The 20,037-nt window shown below is 33.1% G+C and overlaps 2 protein-coding genes and 1 long non-coding RNA gene across 4 annotated transcripts; 1 reads left to right on the top strand and 2 right to left on the bottom strand.

The window, feature by feature from the left end:
- Positions 1–9,370: 9,370 nt before the first annotated feature.
- On the bottom strand, positions 9,371–10,891 carry LOC108660586 (uncharacterized). Its single transcript, XR_001926374.2, has 3 exons — positions 10,754–10,891; positions 9,926–10,001; positions 9,371–9,603 (listed from the first exon to the last, which is right to left on the bottom strand). It is a non-coding gene; the product is annotated as an uncharacterized LOC108660586 (long non-coding RNA).
- A 1,226-nt stretch (positions 10,892–12,117) lies between these two features.
- FLA13 (FASCICLIN-like arabinogalactan protein 13 precursor) lies at positions 12,118–13,137 on the top strand. The gene has a single exon (XM_007043654.3). The coding sequence runs from the start codon at positions 12,202–12,204 to the stop codon at positions 12,949–12,951; it is 750 nt and encodes a 249-aa protein (XP_007043716.2). The 5' UTR covers positions 12,118–12,201; the 3' UTR covers positions 12,952–13,137.
- Positions 13,138–13,727: 590 nt separating this feature from the next.
- On the bottom strand, positions 13,728–18,760 carry LOC18608789 (MLO-like protein 12). Of its 2 annotated transcripts, none has more exons than XM_018116316.2 (14): positions 18,569–18,760; positions 18,424–18,481; positions 17,997–18,223; positions 17,749–17,874; positions 17,077–17,137; positions 16,564–16,652; positions 16,350–16,424; positions 16,024–16,112; positions 15,761–15,810; positions 15,599–15,639; positions 15,332–15,505; positions 15,078–15,113; positions 14,874–15,002; positions 13,728–14,310 (listed from the first exon to the last, which is right to left on the bottom strand). In XM_018116316.2, the coding sequence occupies exons 1-14, from the start codon at positions 18,680–18,682 to the stop codon at positions 13,858–13,860; spliced, it is 1,722 nt and encodes a 573-aa protein (XP_017971805.1). In that variant the 5' UTR covers positions 18,683–18,760; the 3' UTR covers positions 13,728–13,857. The 2 variants fall into 2 exon arrangements, with proteins under 2 accessions (XP_017971805.1, XP_007043715.2); XM_007043653.3 differs by having other exon boundaries at positions 17,758–17,874; positions 18,569–18,758.
- Between the last annotated feature and the right edge of the window lie 1,277 nt (positions 18,761–20,037).

The raw sequence follows: 20,037 nt of genomic DNA, 5'->3' as shown, positions 1-20,037 counted from the left end.
AATTTTTATAATAAATTGGTTAAGTTTTTACGGTAATGCATAGAAATTACTTAGGTTTTATCTAATTATTTTAAGTTAGTTAATTAAGTGAGTCAATCTAATCTTAGTTAAATTTATGCTTAAATTGGTGTTCATGTGCTTAAGATAGGTTGTTATTAATTTATTTGTGTTTCTATAGGTGTTTATTGAAAAAGGACTTATAATGGAAGAAGGAGAGAAATGTTGAGGTGCAGACTTCTACTGCATATGTCTCAGTATTTCAATCATAACTTTCTTTACAAAACTCCAAATGAGGTCATCCTTCAACCATTGTAAATCTAAGAGAAAAAGCTATAACTTTTATATTTCCCACTTTGCCCAGCTCTATTAGGAAGGTGGTAAAAAAACTTTGTTAAAGTTGACACACTGTAGCAATCCTAGAGATAGGCCATGGATCAAATAATCTGATAAGGAAATCCTAGTTAGACTTGACTTTTTTCTATACCTAACTTGGCCCAGCTTCTAATCCTTATAAAAGCAACATTTTGAAGAACTTTTGGAGACATGAAACACTAGATATAGAGTTAAGATTTAGCTACAAAAAATCATTGAAAAATGTCTCATTGAAGTTGAGAAGAAATTGAGGGATTCAAGAAGACTTGGAGATTAAGATTGCAATTATTGGGTTTTTTTTTTTTATCTTTTTGTTGTTCTTTTATTTTCTTGGTTTTGATTTTGATGATTTAACTTAATTTGATAATGCTGTGTGATGAACTAAATAATTTATCTAAGATTATGATTAAACTTAATACATAATCTGAATTATTTATCTCTCTTCTACTTATGTTTGATGGTTTTAAGTTTTTTATTCTATTATATTCTTAATGCTTCTAGTTGATTGGCCACCAAATAGATTAAATTGGAAACCTAAGTTAAACCTTGATGAAGGAGATTTACGAAGACTTTGTATGGAATAGCGTATGATCAAATACATTTAATTGATTATGTAGTTTAATTTGCATATAGGATAGACATACACCTATAAGCCATACGTAGTCAGGATTAGAATACGAACTTGATGAATCTTTCTTCAGTTTAATTTGTATAAACATATTGTAAGTTAATTTAGAAAAATATTTTTATGAGAAATTCAATAGAGACTCGTAAATAATTTAAGACTCTAGGTTAACAACTTAATCCATTAAACTAAATTGAAAGAGAGAGACAATATTTAGAGGAAGTATTAAGGGATATCATAATCTTAGGTCTAGTAGTTAAGTGAGTTTTATAAAATAAATTTACTATTTAATTTTAGTTTCAATTTATTAGTTTTAATTTTTATTTTAATAATTTTAAATTTAATTGTTTGGATAAGATTAGGGTATGTTAATTTTAGTAGTTAGCAAACAAGAATTAAAACAATTCTCTATGGGAACAATACTCTACTTCATTACTATATTACTTGTTTGCAATACGTGTACTTGCATGAAAAATCAACAACAAGTTTTTGGTGCCGTTGTCGGGGAATTGATTTTTAATTCTTTCTTGTTAATATTAATACCAAGCATTCCTGATCTTATTTTAGATTTTGCTTTTCTTTTTCTTTGTTTTCAAATACTTTTGGTTAAGGTGATGAATTATTATAATTATTAGTGGCTATCTAAACAATTGGAGCCCTGAAGGGTTGCTAGTGATTATGAATTAGCTATCAATGCTTTGACCGCTTTGTATATGCTTTGTCTCAAAAAATTGACACTTGTGGTGTTGGTGTTTTTTAGAGAGCTTTTGTGACAAGCAAACTTTGTGGAGATAGGCATTCAAGTGATTGCTGTCCAGCATATTATGAATCAATGCAATTTGATGGAAACTTCAATGGGCAGCAAAACAATTCATACTTCAATAGCTACAACTCATGGTGCAATCACCTATATTTTTCATTGAGTAATGATTAAGGTCACAAATATTCATCACAGCTTGTTTTCCATAATGGTTTTCAGTCACAAGTTAGAGCCCCTATGCTTGAGAATAAGCCTTCAATAGAGGATATGTTCATCCAATTCATGACAAAGACTGATACCTTCATGGCGAAGACTGATGCCATCGTTCAAAGTCAAGCAGCATTAATCAAAAATCTTGAGACACAAGTGGTTAACTAGCTAGTGCCATCAATAATAGACTTCATGATAATAGAGATAAAATAGATCAAAGAAATACTTCTAGCAATCAAGTTCAAGATAAAGAAATTAAGCAAGAGGAGGAAGTATCTACACGACCACAAGTCAAGCCACATGTGCTTCTCATTTCTTTTCTAGATATAGTTGATGAATTACCTAAAGAGACTGTTGATATGGAAAATCCAAAAAAACTCCTTGAAGCTTATTTTGTTCAAGATGCAACAACAAAAATGCATGTTTTATTGAATTAATAAATTTATTTGAGAGATATGACCTTGAGAGGGTCAAATGACTTGGTGTCAAACTCAGAAAATAGCATTTTGTGTTGTAACTATCAATATCTTTGAAAGAGGTATCAATACTTGAAACCCAGAAAAGCTTCTTAATAACAAATATTGATACCTTTACCTAGAAAGGAACAATATCGATACTTATACTGAAAGTATTGATACCTACGTTGTGGATTTGAAAAAAAAAATGGTAAAATAGTCTTTTCATAAATAAAATAATACCCTAAACCCTTCAAACTTTTTTTCATTTTCTCTCTCTATTCTAGTATCTCTTTTCTCTCTCATTTCTACTCTATTTATCATCTTTTTAAGTTATTTCAAAACGTTTAAGACTAAATTTGAGATTAGATAAGGAAGTATTGACGATGGATTTTTTAATAATGTTAGAAAAGTCTATTAATTATGTTAGTGCAATAAGCTCAAATGTAAAAATCCAAAAAATGGGTGAATTGGACTCTTTGAAAATTTTGGCAATTTTTAAATCAAATAAATTTTCTTTTTGAAACAAGATTGAAACAATAAAAACTAAAAGAGATGGAAATCAAGAACACAAGATTTATATAGAGGTTCAGCTTCCTTGCCTACGTCCTTTCCCTTATCTCATTAAGAAATTTAAAATCCACTATGAAAATGCTATTTCAAGATTCAAGCATAACTCTCATTATAGTACTTTTTTAAGAATGAGACTATAACCTCTCTACCTTTTACTTTAGTTAAGGTATAACCACAGAATACTACCTTTTAATGGTTAGAGTATACCTCAAGAATTTACAATAAATGAAGAGTAAAAAGCTAAAAATGCCTTTTAAAGGTTGATGAGCTACAACGGTTCAAGCTTGAAAAAGATAAGTATAAAGATAGCAAAAAATTCTGCACAATAAATGCTTGAAGAAAGAATTTTGATGCTCATTGAGAAGTGAATAAATGAACTTGAAGCTTTACTCAAGTGTGGAGATCTTTTTAAGAGTCTTCTTCTTCTTCAAAATAGGTAGGAAGCTTCCTTTTATAATTTCACAATCAATTTGAGCCATTAGGAGAAATTTGAGGCAGAAACTAGCCATTAAAGCGTTAAATGCTAGTTTGCCATGACTCTAAGATTGATTCTAGTAGTTTAGGGGTTGATCTTTGCTTCAAAATTGTCCTTAAATATAACTGAAGAATCGAGCATTTAAATGTGGGGTTTGATTCTAATCACACATGGCTTGGACAATTTCTTTCTTTCTTTTCATGGATAGACCTTAACATCGTGGGGGTCGATCCTTCAAGGCTTCAATAGCTTCACTTCTCTTCAATGTCTTCTTGGGATTGACCTCTTCAGTTTCGGGGGGTCGATCTTTCAAGACAGCATGCCTTGGGTGGTCGGTTCTAAGTACTTCTAGTAGCTACTTCACTCTTGTCTTTTATTGGGATCAATTTTCTTGCCTTGGGGTGTCATAAAAAAAGAAAAGAAAGAAAAAAGGAAGAAAAGAGAAAAAAAAAGCAAAAGAAAAATGAAGAACAATTTCAAGCGTTATGTACTTTAGAAAAGAAAAGATAGTTTTGGACTAAAAAATAGTATACTTTGGATAAACTTTTTTGGACTTTACTTACCTCTTTTGTAATTTGGTTTATGATTTTGTAATTTGTCTTTTATTTTATATTTGTTCTTTAGTTTTTACTTAGAGAACTTAAGTAACTAGTTATTTAAAATTAAGTAAAATAACTTTTCATTTTAATTTGGGAAAGAAGGAGGAATATAATGTAGAGAAAGAAGGGAAAAAAGTATGAAAAATAATATGAAGTTTATATATTTATTATTATTATTTTTTCTCATTTTCTTTTTTCTTTGATCTTGTTGGTATATTTTCAAAATAAAAGATTATGTCACATAATGAAAATCTATCTTAACTCAAAGGTTACGTCACAAAGAGTGATGTAGTGTGACTATTGGATTATAGGTGGGTTTTTAACGTGAATAGTTATGTCTCTTGGTAAAGTGACATATTGGAAAAACACCTTTGAATCCAAAGAATATAAAACAATTGGAAAAACACCATAGCTCAAAAGTTTGGATAAGAAAAGTTATTTTTTCATATTATAGCTCAAAGATTATGTTTTATGCAATAAATGCTTGTCCTTTTATAAAGTGATTATTGAAACAATACCTTTATCCAAGGATTATGTCTTACAAAATGCAAAGGTATCTTTAAAATAAATAGTTGCCTTGATGAAAGGGTTTTGTCTTTGAAGAAGAGACATTTACAAGCCTATAAAGGACTTGCTGCCAACCATTTTGACACACCAAAACAAATAAAATATTGATAGAAAAATTAAGAGCAGTACAAGTGTTATGTTCTAAAATTAAACATAAACACTTGAGTTCCCATGCTCTATCAAAGGAATCCAAATTCCTTATAATCTACTTGTTGTAAAAAATAGACTTTAAGGAGAACTACTTTGCAAACCCTCTAGTGTATTTAGCGATCTACTCTCATAAAGTGCAAGATGAAGTTAGACATTGGCTTCATTGTATTCCTAAAGCTATTCACATTATTCTCCTTTACATATCGAGTGGTGGGGGTGAAATAAGTCTTGAAGATAGTGTCTATTGAAAAAGCTTGCTTTGAAGTCAATTTTGCTAGTTCCTTGAATTTTATTGAAACACCATTTGCACCAACAATTTTAAGATTTATTTTTCATGGTGTTGGAACTCAAAATAACTTCACTAAAAAAGATGGTTACCAACATTGTCAAGTTAGATCGCTTTGTCGAAGAATCTGAAGATGAGATTCATTTGTGGCAAAATGGTTCTACATCGAATTATAAGATAAGTTTTTTTTTTCTTACTTTGATATAAATATGCATGATACTGTATTTGATATGCAAAAAAAAACGTATATTGGTTGGAAAGAAAATTTTTGTTATATTCATATATGATCTTGATATGGATAAGGTTATGATTGTATTTTTTATAATTGACATACTTCTCCCATCATGGAGAGACACTAAGAAAACTCTTAAACATAAAAAAATCTATTTTGAGGACCTTAATAATCATCTTCGAGTGAAAAAAGCTTGTTGCAACTAAGATGAAGTCACAAACAAGATGAGAAGGATATAGATCCTAAAGTAAACCATCTTAAGTTGATAAAGGTCCATGTGATGGAAGACACAAGGCATGAACATGTGGCATTCTTATTATACATTAAGGTATAATGATGCCAATATGTAAATACAATAAAGGTCTATGTGATAGATAGGCATGTGGCATTCCTATTATATATGAAGGTATAATTGTGTCAATATGTAAATTTAACATATTCATATATGGTGCATTCCTATTTTATCATCGAAGGCACAATGGTGCAACATAAATATTCAATATTTTTGACAAGGCATTCTTATTGTATAATAAAGTTTCAATGGTGCTTGTGTGAACATATACCTTGATGTATTAATTTGACATTTCAATTGTACATTAAAGTACAATAGTATCAATTGAGAAAAAAAAGAATACGTGTAAGCTTGTAAAATCCTTATATGGATTAAAACAAGCACTTAAACAATGGCATCAAAGTTTGATAAGATTGTGTTAGCTGATGGCTACAATATCAATCAATCTGACAAATGTGTCTATAGTAAGTTCCAAGTGTCATCATTTGTGTATATGTGGATGACATGTTAATTTTTGGTACGTTGAAGTATTATAATTACGGAATACTTTCAATGGGGGTTACCTATGTGAATGGAAGTGTGGCCACTTCTAGGAGTTAAAGGCTTAACTCCAATAGTACTCATGAATGGATGCAAAATACAAAGTCATAAAAAATGTGTTGGCAAAACTAGATACAAAGTGAGCAAAGAAGCTTATGTGTGTTTAGTGGCCTGACTAGTCAAATGAAGAATCGATGGTTCAATGCGTCAACCACTCAATTCAAGCTAGAACCAACCATACTCATTAAGTGAAGGTTCAAATCTACGGGATATTGTCATTTATGCATAAGATTCCCTATACATGTTATGGGTTTATTAAGAACTTTTGTTAAACTTTATCTTACACATTACGGGAACCAAGCTTTATTTACCTCGGGATGGAAAATATAAATTAGTACTTGCAATCACCATGTGGTAGAATAGTCAGTACCCAAGACTTGTAGATTGGTCGTAAGCATCACGGTGAGCTCCCACCATTGGAGATTTAGTTGATAGGCTTGAGACCATCCCTTTTGAGGTCTTTATTACCAAGTCTTTTTTCAAACTTTTAGTAAATGAATCTGTTAAATTTTCACAAGACCTTACATAACTTATAGTGACTATATCATCACTAATTCGTTGTCTTATAATGCTATGTCGAAGTCTAATACATTGATTCTTTCCATTGTATGCTTGATTATATGCCTTTTATACCTTTGCTTCATTGTCACAATGTATCAAGATTGGTGTTATTGGTTCAAGCCATAATGGAATTTCGTAAAATAAATCTTTCAACCATTCCATTTCTTGGGTGGCAAATGCTAAGGGTATAAATTCAGCTGTCATGGTATAGTTCACTTGATAAGATTGTTTCTTAAAACTAAAAAAAACAACACCCCCACCAATTGTAAAAATCCAACCAGTCGTAGAGGTATGATCCATTCTATTTGAGTTCTAACTAGCATCTTTATACCCTTATAAAATCGAAGGAAAACCTAAATAACAAATGCCACAATTCATTTTATTCTTTAAGTACTTTAAAACTTTATGAACAATATACCAACGTTCTCTACTTGAATTACTTGTAAATCGACTTAGCATCTCAACCACAAATGCAATATCTGACCTTGTATACATCATTGCATACATTAGACATCAAATCACCTAGCATATTCATTTTGTATTATTGCCTTTTGTTTTTGGGGTACTAGCCTTATATTAGAATCATAAAGCATAAACATTGGCGTAGAATCTGACTTACCATACTTCATTACTTTTTCCGAATGTAATGAGATTGAGACAATGTTATGCAATTATTGTCTCTCATTATTCTTATACCAAGATTAATATTTGCCACACCGATATCTTTCATGTCAAAATTCTTTGACAGAAACCTTTTTGTGTCTTCCATTTGTTGCAAAAGTTGTTGGTATATAAAAATTTTGAAAATGGTGTGGAGGATTGTTAGTGTATTTTCAAATAAAAGGTTATGTCACATAATGAAAACCTATCTTAACTCAAAGATTATATCACAAAGAGTGACAAAGCGTGACTATTGAATTGTAGGTGGGTTTTATAATCTGAATAGTTATGTCTTTTGATAGAGTGACACACTGGAAAAACACCTTTGAATCCAAAGCATATAAAACAATTGAAAAAACACCATAGCTCAAAAGTTTGGATACGAAAAGTTATCTTTTCATATTATAACTCAAAGATTATGTCTTATGGAATGAATGGTTGTCTTTTTATAAGGTGATTATTGAAACAATATCTTTATCTAAAGATTATGTTTTACAAAATGTAAAGATATTTTTAAGATAAAGAGGTGCCTTGATGAAAGGGTAGTGTCCTTGAAAAAGAGACACTTGCAAGCCTATATAAAGTATTTGTCGCCAACCATTTTGACACACCAAAAACAAATAAAATATTAACAGAAAAATCAATAACAATACAAGTGTTATGTTTTGAAATTAAATATAAACACTTGAGTTCCCATCATTTATCAAAAGAATCTAAATTTTTTATAATTTACTTGCTGCAGAAAGTAGGCTTTAAGGCTAAACAACTTTGCAAACCTTCAAATGTATCTAGCGAACTGCTCTCATAAGGTGTAAGACAAAATTAGACGCTGACTTCATTGTATCCTTAAGACTATTCACATTATTTTTCTTTGCATACCGAATGGTAGAAGCGAAATAAGTCTTAAAGATAGCATCTATTCAAAAGATTCACATTGAAGTCAATTTTATCGATTCGTTGAATTTCATCGAAACCTTATTTGCACCAACAGATATTTGAATATTTTAAAAATATTTGTAATTTAAAGTAATTTTACTCATCAAATATAAAAGTTTATCTTCTTTTATGTGTATGTGAAAATCTACCTCTTGTAACAAAACGTGGTCTTTTATTCAGTAACTTTATTAAACCTCAATAGCACAAAATATTTTGTATAGTGCCAAAACTTTTATGTGTTTTAATCATATATTTTTTGGTGAAAATTTAGCCTGCAATTGATCATAGGTTTCCACTATTAGAAAGCACTAGAAAAAACACCACGCTTTGTTGCGGGTCTATAAATATTTTTTAAATAATTGGTGTAAAAAATTTTGTAAAACAGAAAAATACAACACAAATTGTTTTAATATTTAATTTTTAGTCAAAATAAAAAAATCTTATAATAAACTTAATATTATTCTAAAAAATAAAAAAAAATTATATTTATAAAAAATCAAGTTTTCATCATCATTGCCTTTTCTTTTGCAAGGAAATTAATGATAATGTAAAATCATGTTAAATTCTAATTCTGTCCCAATTGTTGCATCATTGTATGTTGTGATTGATTTCACAACATTATTAGTTTTTGTAGAAAAGCTAAGTTGGCTTTGTCATAACTAGAAAGTATGAAAATTCAATTTTGAAACTTAACATTGAGTTTATTGCATCAATAAATAGAAAAAAATAATTAATTTTTTTTCACATCATTAACTCCAATACTGTGATCCAACCATGATGCAAAATAAATATAAACCCCTTTTGATTGAGAACGGTCTTGGTCTAGCCAATATCTTATAAAATATAACAAATATTATGGTTTATAACATATATGTTATGAAACTGAAAAAAAAAAAAATCACAACAACAAATTTAATCTCTCAATGAGACAAATAATGATAATTATCATGACAAAAAAAATTCAAATCTGAATTACATCAGCAAATACCAGCTACAAAAAGAGAGGAAAGGAAAAGGTGAAAAAATTCATCACTAATTACTCACAAATTTTACTGTAAGTGTTAAAAACATTAGACAACAAAGAAGTAAAATAGTGCAAAATGAATCACATCACCCCTGCTTCAGCTTTAATCACAACGATTTCCCATCATCCTCAGAGAATGTTCAACAAATTCTTAATGAAATAAACCTAGGCGATAGCTTGAGATTGCAACATTTGTCGTTCTTTCAATAACGTCCCCTTGTTCTTCCTCCATGTTTATAAGAACACATGAAATAGAAAAAGAGTTGAAATATTTCAAAGAAAAGTGATACATTGATTATAACCAAGATAATTTTTTTTATCTAATTGGAATAAAAAACTAATAAATCAAAAGAAGAATTTTTATAACAACTTAAGTATAGTTTGTAGCTACCATACCCAAAACTTCATTTTGGTGACCACCAACTCGAATGAATATCAAAATGCATATTTCAGTATGAATATTCCACAGCTGAACTAATTCATCTTACTTAAATTTTAAATTTAAACATTTAATAAAACAGTAATCAAGTAAATGCAATAATGCTTACTTGTTGACACTATAAGTGGTGGCTTTAATGATTGAGTCTTGATTTCATTTATGAAATTCCCATGAAGAGCAAAACTCTGTAAATACACATGCATGAAGAGGTTAAAATGAAAAAACTCAGGGTAAAAAAAATGCATAAAACTATAGATGCTAAAATCGTTCACCTGTATGCCACAAAAAATGTAAGCATAATCAGTAACTATAAATCAGAATAAACATAAAAACAGAGAAAAAAAATAAGAGAAACATGAAACCATTTACATCGTTATGAAAGAATCAAAATATTGAGAAATGAAAAGACAAAATAGGGATATACTGAAACTTGTCACTGCTAAAGAAGGCACCAAAGTCTGATAACAACAACCAAAATGCACCGAATCTAACCCACACATGTTAATAAAAAATCACTAAAAAATTTATGAGTAATAAAACTAAAATATCCAAAGAAAAAAACAAATCCACAAATGTAAAACATTTGCAAGGCTTAAAACTCTAACCAAACAGTGCCGGAGAAATGTAAAAACGAAAGAGGCGACAAAACCAAAGAGACATCAAAGAAAGACACCAAAATCAAACAATCTCAAAACTTAAACCACCTGAAGAACCCAAAATGTATAAAACAGATACAAAAACCAAGAAAAATGCAAGGAATTGAAACCAACACAAATATAGGGAAAACACATCCAAACCAAAAGATTTGAAAATCTGAACCGGTTGAAAAAGTAAAAAGACTGCACAACTCAAAAAATGTAACAAATCCAAATCAATAGAAAATAATGGATAAAAGAACAGAAGAGACGCCACAATCGAAGAGAAGAAACCAAAATACCATAGTGAAGCAAACCAAAGAGGTAGAGAGAAAGAAAATAAGAAAAAAATAGTAGAAAACCAAACATGAGAGAGGAAAAGGCGAATAGAAAGAAAAAAAGAACAGATGAGAGAAACGTGAGAATGAAAAATAAGAATGGGAGAGTGAAAGATATGTATGAAACAAACAATAAAACCAAAGTGATAGAAAGAGGAAGGGAAGCTTCTAGATGGTAGGGAAAAACTTGAAATGCCCCTTCTCTTTCAATCAAAAACCCAAGAAACCCTTCCTTTACAAATAAAAAAAATTCCTAATTTATACACAAATTCTCGAATGATACCAGTCTCTTGACTGAAACTCCAAAATATCATCCATACAGAAACAAATTACAATGCCACATGTCAACCCTTGAAAATCCTTTGTACATAAAAATCATAATATTTAAAAATAATATTTAGCCACTGTCATTCAAAGAAGGTCATAATGTGGTTCAACTTGAAAGCTCATTTGGGTCTTCCTTTTATATTATGTTATAGATATTTGCATTAGGGTAGCAGGGTAGCAGTCACATCCAGCCGACACTATAGGATGGGAAATTCGAACTGTAATTCGATTGGGACAAGCATTGCCCTCTATGGGGTTTAAAGAAACATAATTCCTTTCCTTTGGACACTTGTGCACGGTATATTTTGTGCATTATATTACTCGTATATATGGAATATCCTACTCCCACAAGCCATGTTCTGCGAGGCTGCCAAATTCAGGGTGCATTGCTTCTTGAAAACATGATTGAAATCAGACATGGACTAATTAATAGGTAGGGCAAGACAAGGATTGGACGGCTTAGCTCAAATTTCTACCATCCTTGGTGATCTAGAAGAAGGTTTGGTAAACATTAGCTTTTATCTGGGTTTAGTTTGATCTAGTACTAGCTGTTAAATTACCCGAATGCTATCTGAAAACTACTCCCTAGATGCAAAAATACTCCTACTCCTAGCCACGATTCAATATGAAAACACTCTCAGCCACAAGTCCTTGATCTAGACTCATAAACTGACCAGGTATGGTTTGGGAGACACCAGCCTGTAATAGCCCAGCTAACACAATATTTTACATTATTAGTGACGAGCAACACGACTGATTGATTAGCTCAAGTGTCGATTGGTCCACTTTGATTTGCTAAGCATTTTCTATTTGTTGGCATCTGAGATAACCACCATGCCTCGTTAAATAATAGTAGCAATAAGCAACCACCGTTAATCAATCAAATTTCACAAGTTTAGAAACACACAGCAACCTTTTTAAACTGTTTTCTTAAACCCATTATTTTGTTGCATTAACAGAGTGGTTTTGTCTTGTTCAAGAGTCTAGCCAGCTCATTCCAGCAGAGTTCCACTCCCCACATCTTATCCCATAAAATCCCCATTGGCTCCCCTTCACATTCACAACATCTCCAACACAAGCAAATCATGGCTTCAGCTACTGTTTCTTCCATTCCCCTCACTCTGTCTGCTCTCTTCCTACTTTTCACTTCTACAGCCTTAGCACAGACAGCTCCCGCCCCTGCCCCCCCTGGCCCCTTAAACTTCACTGGAATCCTTGATAAAAATGGCCAATACACCTACTTCCTTCGCCTTTTAGCAGAGTCTCAAGTCGGCAGCCAAATACAAAATCAGCTCAACAGCACCACCGAAGGCTTTACCGTTCTTGCTCCCACAGATAATGCCTTTAACAACCTCAAAGCTGGTACAATCAACAGTCTCGACGAGCAAAAAAAAGTACAACTAGTTTTGTTCCACGTTCTGCCAAAATACTACTCTTTGAACGACCTTCAATTTGTTAGCAACCCAGTTAGAACCCAAGCTACTGGTCAAGATGGTGGGGTTTACGGGCTCAACTTCACTGGCCAGAACAACCAGGTTAATGTGTCAACCGGGGTAGTTGAGACGCAGATTAACAATGCACTAACTCAGCAGAAACCTCTGGCAATTTATCAAGTGGACAAGGTGCTGTTGCCCGCAGAGTTTTTTGAAGCTAAATCGCCAGCTGAAGCTCCTTCACCGGCAACAAAGAAATCATCATCAGGGTCCAACTCTAACTCAACCGCATCAACCGCTGATGAGCCAGACTCTGCTGATAATTCAGGTTCAAGTGGGAGGAATATGGGGCTGGGCTTGGTTGTGGGGCTTGCGTTGGCTTGCATGGGGGCTCTCTCTTGACCAGATATGAAGTTTGTATTTTGTGGAGTCGGCATTTTTTCACATTTTCTTCCTTTTTCAAACGGATAAGTGTCTATTGGGGCTTTGAACAGAGACTTCTCATCCACATTATATGTATTACTTTCATTTTTGTTGATTTGCTTGTGCATTTGCTTGGTTGTTTCAGAAAATGCTTTAGCCTCTCCATTTGATCTCTTCCCTTGTATATATTTCTCTTTCTCTAATGTTATTTTCATGAACAATTATGTGAGAGAATAAGGAGCAGCGAGAAGTTCAAATTATCAGCTAGCAGGAACGAGATTTGGAGAATGATAAACACAAATGTCACCGTATAATACTAATTCTGATTTCTGAACGTGGTTGCCACCTCATTCTGCAATACTATATCAACTAGTTGATGACCTTAAAAGTGAATGATCGCCCAAATCTCAACTGAATCATTCTCAAGGTCAACTTTAGTTTAGTAATTCAACACTGTGTGTTTAACACTACATCAAACCAAATGCTCTATTTCTTTCTCTATTATTAATTTAGTGTTACTACATCAGTGTCCCCTCACATGTCCTTATTTAAGTTTTGATCACGGCAGGACAAAGTCCAAGGAGTGTATATATATATACACCCTTAGCATTTCTCTTCTCCATATGTGGATTTAAAAAAAAATAGAATGTTTTGAATCAATGTCCTTTCTTATGGTCTTCTCATTTTGCAGGTTACACATTATTAAACTTTTTAATAAATTAAGCGAAATTTTGTAAAATTTTAGTGAACAAAAATGTAAAGACAACAGAGTTTTATTAAGAATGTGCTTCAAAATAAGATAAAGAGTATGACATTTTGTTATGTCAAAAGGTCACATTGCATGTTGAATAACTTATGGAATGTATATAGTATGTGCGGAAAAAATTATGACATATTCATATGTTGCTCATCAGATTTTGTTAGCATTGAACTGGAGGTGTCTTCTTCTATTGCTGGACTAATTTCTCCAATGCCATTGCCTGGTTCTGGTTGTCTCCAGCTGCTTCCAAAAGAGATTTCACCATCATAGCTGCCTCCGGTGATGGTCTTGGGCGTTGCTTTCTCTTTAGAGATTTCCGAAGTTGGAGTGCTTGTCGTGGAAGGCTGCACATCATCTTCTGTAATCTCATTGCAAGAATAGCTTATGGCTGAGATTGGATGTTCATTCTTTGCAGCCATGACTAATGCATTAATGGTGTCAGGAAGTGAGGAGTTTGGTGAGTTTTTGGTTGAAGTAGATTCGTCCCTGGAAAGACTGACTTTTGCTTTATGGTGCCAATGCTTCAGGCCTCTGACTACACTTTCTGTGAATATTGCGCTGTTCATGCTAGAACCCATCTGCAAGAGTAATTTGTCCCAGAAGGGGGGAAATAATTATAACCATACTTGAATCATGCATAATAGCATCCTAAACCCAATACATTATTAGTCCCACTGGATGGCTGTTTTGGATTAGAGATTACAAAGCACACATATTAGGCTATCCTTCCATAACCATGAAGGAAATTTGTTTCCCTTCTTTTCCTCTGGTTCTAAACAAATAAAGGATTTGTTCTGAAGCATTGCAATTGTATGACTAGGTTGTATTCTGTGTAGCCTTTGCTTAAAGTTCCAGCTGTGGATTTAATCTAGGTGCCTAATTTTTCCATGCTCATCAAATTTTTTTTTGGACCATCTTAGTCAACTTCCTCTTCCAAGGAAGTTTTTTTTTTTTTTTTTTTCTTATTTGTTAATAAAAAATTGAGATTGAAACAATTCTTCAATTTGGGTTGTGGTAGGGTAATGTACTGAAAGCATTCTCAGTTCTAGCTCCTAATTGTGGTCTGTTATAGTAGTTCGAGACACATAAAAATCTCTAATACCTCCCATATTTTGACACAGCAATGTTCTTGTATTTGTACCTGGGTGACGAGTGCATAAAGAGGCAGGGTAAGATAACCGCAAAGTAACTGCATAAATACACCCATCACAATCCTTATGGCAAAGTCCTCCGTTCCTTGATTGAAGCAAGATCTAAGCCCATACTCATACTGTCATTGTTAAAGAGGTCAGCTTTGGATGTCAACATATCCTGATTCCTGAGTTTACCAACTTAAAATACCTACCAATGTCCAGGCAAAGAATGCCAGCTGAAATGAGTTCTGCAATCAAGGTCAACAGCCTTTTTCAGGATCTTATCACATTTGTAAAATTCCATTTAACTAATGTTAGGATAGACACCTCTATTACCAAAGGAAAGTGCTAACATTTGCTAAGAAACAGTGTCTTCTCGCAAAATATATCAGCTCCAAACATTTGGCATCTGTTACTATCAAATTTTTGGTTGCTCATAAACAAGTTAGTTATTGATATTCTCTACCTGGATTAGGACGAGCTGAAGGAGATGGAGGAGCCATTTAGGTCGACCAAACCAAAATAACTCATCACCGGGCTTCACATGGAAACTCCCTCGAACCACAGAACTATTCTTGTGACTCTCCACACACATTTTGGTTATTATGACTTGCAGCTTTGTACCAACAATAAGAATAATCTTCAACAGAAAATGTGAGAGTAGAATGTAGTTAGTATCAGACTTTAATCATGTCTTTGTAAAGATAAAAGACAGATGGGTGGTTGATCATACCACTAGAGGAAGAAATGGTAGCCAATAATGGTTATAAAATCCTGCATCAGAACCAAAGTACGACTCTCTTCAAATAGTACTAGTTATTTAACTAAAGTTATAGAATTTCAATTTTTTATCATATGAGTAACCCTAACAAATTCTGAAATCCAGAAGCCTTACTGTGTGCATTGAAAAATATGAAAAGAATGCAGAAGATCCAGATCCAAAACCTGCAAAAGAGAGTGCCAAGATTCTCATTTTCCAAATTCAAAGTTCAAAAGTTTCTTCTCTATGGCAATGTGCATTCTGCCAATAAGCATTCTGAATGCCTTTCTAGCTCTCACCAATACCATTGTCCTTATCAAATCTTAAATTTCTGTATCAGTGGTATGTTGATCAACTAATTCTTTTGTGAATCATTTGTATGGCAGAGAAATTTTTACCTGATTCCAACCACCTGTTCAAAATCATTATCGAAAGCTCTTCCAAGGAACTTCTGGAAGTTGAAATTACTCCCTTCAGCAACATTGGCCTGTGGGATCAAGCAAGAATATTTTAGATGCAGAGTCGTGAAGGATTCAATATATTATATATAGGAGACTATCCAAAGATGAGGCCTGCTCAAATCTGGTGTGAACTTCAGTTCAGCTCATGCAATCTTGGGGGTATCTAACTCGCTCTTGATGGTGTATATAAAAGCTAAAAGCCCAAATTTCTGTACATTTCATCATGAATTTATTGGCAATGGGGTCTGGAAGATCTTATATACCAGGATAAACGCATTTCGAAGAGTGAAATAATCAGCTTTTGAGGCTGAGCCACTGAACTGTCGAATGAAACAAACCTAAATCAGAGAGAAAAATGCAATGTTAACGGTGCTCATCATGAAAGATTTATTCTATTTTAACTACTATTTCCAACACGAAAAGTCTTTTTTCAGTTTATCACATACATGTGATTGACAAAATTCTAGTTTAACTTACTGGCCAAAGCAAGAGAAAGTGATTGCTCCATAGTTTCAAATGTCGTTGCCCAAAAGATGTTTGACGGGTGAGCCGGAACCTCATTGGATCTGTACAGAGTAAGTTTCAGTAAACATACAAGACATAATATATATCAATGTCCAATTTCTATTCCACACACTTCCATATTTACACCACAAACTTCATTTCCCATCGCAACTCTGGATGCTGTCTAGAGTTTCAGAGAACTGAATATATATATAGATATATATATCAGGTAACGACTTCTCACTTGTGTTCTGCAGTTAAGTGAGTATGTTCTTATCGTTTCCTCAAGTATAGGGTGTCTAATTGTTCAGTAGATATCACTTTCAACATTAGCTAAATTAGTAGTACTAAAATGATAAGAATTGAAGCCATGGTTACATAATGCAAAATGCCAAATTAACTGCATAGGCCTTAAACTTGGTTCTTTCATGGTATGAAAAGCTTGTGAACTTTTTGATTGAATTGAGGAATGCAAGTATAAGCTACCATTAGCAATCTGATATTCCAGGGTTCTAGTCTCTTCCTCCCATGTTTTCCATCTCTTCATCTGTTTCACAAAAAATTTATTAAAATGTCAATACTATAAATGGGAAGCTTAAACTATCTAAACCATCAACTTCTATCCCCAAAGAAAAGTCAGCAAATTAACTTGAAGAGGCAACAAGTATGCTCAGATTTTCTGCACATTTTTCCAAGGAACTGGTAGCCTTGCTTATTATATTATAACCTTTATTTATTGTTTGACACGGCATCTCGTCACCAAGATCTTTTTGAATTGATTTATAGTCTTTGACTCTGAGGATGACAAAATGCTCATACATTCCAATCTAACAATAAAAGAAACTAAACATTTATCAACTCATGCTGGACCAGAAAAAATAATTATCTGCACACCCCAAATATTTTCTTTTCCAAGAACGACCAAAAGACAAAAGACTAGAGAGTCCCCGAAATTGAGCTTCCACAACCTGGGAACCAAGACCAAATAGGTTTATTGTTTTTGAAGCATTGCCTAATATTTCTACAGTTGCGTGACACAGATCAACTGGCTCGGCAGCTGGTTTGAAAATTAAGCAAAGATGAATAGTATTCAGGTTTGTAGCACAGCAACTAAAACTAATAGAGGCAAAACAATTAATCACCCAAGGAAAAGATTACGTTTGGAACCTTGACTAGCCCGAGAGACATTGTTAACACGCAATAAAGAATGTGAAACACTGCCAAAACTGAGATGAAGATGTTTAGCTGCATGACTCCTTCCCTTGAGATCAGTGACACCATTCCCTGTACCATTGTCAACCAACAAACAGGTATTAGTCCATGATAACCTTGGATGAACAAGCGATTACTGATTCAAAAGTCGAAAGAACCACAACTTTCAACTACAGTCCTTCAACATTTCTCACCTTTGCCTCGCAGTAGGATTCTTGTTCATCATACTCAACAGAAAGAGTTGTACTTGATTCTGATGAGCCTGGAATTTGATTTTCAGTTGAAAGAGCCGGTTCAATGAACTCCTCAGGATCTTTGCATGGAAGAAGGGAGTTCGCTATGGCTTCAGTCACACAAATTTTTGAAATGGGTGCTTCTGATATTGCAAGAAGAAAAGATATGAACCCCATTTTCATCATTTCTGTCGCAAATGTTGAGTCGAATTGCAAAAAAAAAAAAAATTATATCAAAACACATGAATATTTTGCCTATGCAAGAAGTTTCCAAGGATAGAAGAGAAACAGACCACAAATAATATATATATATATATATATATATATATATATATATATAAAATAAATGCAGACTCTATTGCGAGTTTAGGAGTGTACCACTACCAACCTGTTTTGATCTTTGCTAAAGCTCTGTAGAGGGATTTTCTTTTCCTTCTTTTTAAAAGCTGAATGATACAAACACTATCATCAGATAAAACATTTATCAATATTCGTCAATTAATTCGATCAACTTATGAAAAAAGCAGGGTTACCTTGGTTAAGTAATGAAGAACAGTCTCAATGGTGAAAGAAATGAGAGAGATAAACAAACAAACAAGCGAAACAGCCCAGGTTGGTGTATGTTCAAGTGAATTTCCTCTGTCCATATCTCTAATAATTTTGACTACCAATCAAGAACAAGGAGAGAGAAGACTGATACGTCCTTGCATTTATAGCTTAATTAGTGAGGGATGACTATAGTAACAAAAAAAAAAAAGATTGAGAGCAATTTGTCAAGCAGACTAAGTCCAAACATGCATATAGTTGTCTAATTGTTATATCTGCGTACAGTGAAGGGAACTGGCTTCTTGTTGAAAATTTCTGCGATCATCACATCGTGGATTCAGCATTATGTCAGCATATGCCACGTGCAAAGCCAAAGACGGCATTAAGAAAAAACAAAGGGGGAAGAAGCTGGAGGACTGGAGGAGGCAATATTTCTACTTTTTTTTTTTTTGAAAGGTAATGAATTTATTCATAAAGTCTCACATGGAGACTACAAAAAGCAAAGCGTTATGAGGCTTGCGATGAACAAAAGATTCCTCGGGTGGGGACTGGCAATCATCAGATGTGTCTGATGAGCTGACAACAAGACAAAGGAAACATATTAACAAAAGGCTTACAAACGTTTAACACAACCGAAGCAGAAATATAGAATACAATCCTATCAAGACCATGTCAGTGACAGCCCTATGCTTCCATAAGTTCAAAATATGCATTGTGATTGATGTCCCTAATAACTCCAGCCTTGGCCAATCCATCTGTCAGAGCGTTTGCCGCGCGCCTAATATGTTTGAAGGTGATGCCTGTTATATTTCTAGTCTTTAATAGAGAACAAGTTGTCAAAGATACTCTGTTATAAAACTAAAACAGAAAGGCTTACAAAACTTGAAAGAAAGACTATCGATGGTTACAAGAAACTGCAAGTCTACTTCATTGATCAGATTAAAGTACAAGTTAAATATGCAGTAGGCATGATTAACACTTGTAACATACTATAGACACAGGTGTTATGGCATAAAGACAACAAACTCTTGCAGCTATACACGTAGGAGATGGAATTAGTAGAAAACATGCATGACTAATGACCACTACAATGAAGCAAAGTATAACAAAAGCTTGACAAGTGTACATTATCATGCAAGTATTAACTTAACACTCCTCCTTAATACTTGCATATACACTGAGTTTGCTTCTAAGACTCTCAAATTTTGGCTTTGGCAGTGTCTTGGTCATTATATCAGCTAGTTGCCTATCAGAATTGCAATGGTGGAAGACGACATCTCCATTCTTTTCAGCATCACGAATGGCATGGAATTTAATCCTAATGTGCTTTGTCTTCCCATGATACACAGGATTTTTGATGATGGCAATTGCTGACTTGTTGTCAATGAACATGTTAGTTGCTTGAGTCTGACAAATATACAAGTCATCAAGTAGTTTTCTCAACCAAACAGCCTGG

Source organism: Theobroma cacao, chromosome 2 (genome assembly GCF_053813885.1).
Source record: "Theobroma cacao isolate CCN51 chromosome 2, ASM5381388v1, whole genome shotgun sequence".
NCBI lineage: Eukaryota > Viridiplantae > Streptophyta > Magnoliopsida > Malvales > Malvaceae > Theobroma > Theobroma cacao.
This window is presented reverse-complemented; position numbering and strand designations above follow the sequence as displayed.

What these genes read in the sequence shown, in the direction of transcription:
- LOC18608789 (XM_018116316.2), bottom strand. Translation starts at nt 18,682, where the DNA reads ATGGACAGAGGAAATTCACTTGAACATACACCAACCTGGGCTGTTTCG. An exon ending in TTCGAAATGCGTTTATCCTG is followed by an intron (nt 16,113 to 16,349) that starts GTATATAAGATC and finishes TTGATCCCACAG; the next exon opens with GCCAATGTTGCTGAAGGGAG. An exon ending in TACCATTTCTTCCTCTAGTG is followed by an intron (nt 15,506 to 15,598) that starts GTATGATCAACC and finishes TTTCTGTTGAAG; the next exon opens with ATTATTCTTATTGTTGGTAC.
- FLA13 (XM_007043654.3), top strand. Translation starts at nt 12,202, where the DNA reads ATGGCTTCAGCTACTGTTTCTTCCATTCCCCTCACTCTGTCTGCTCTC.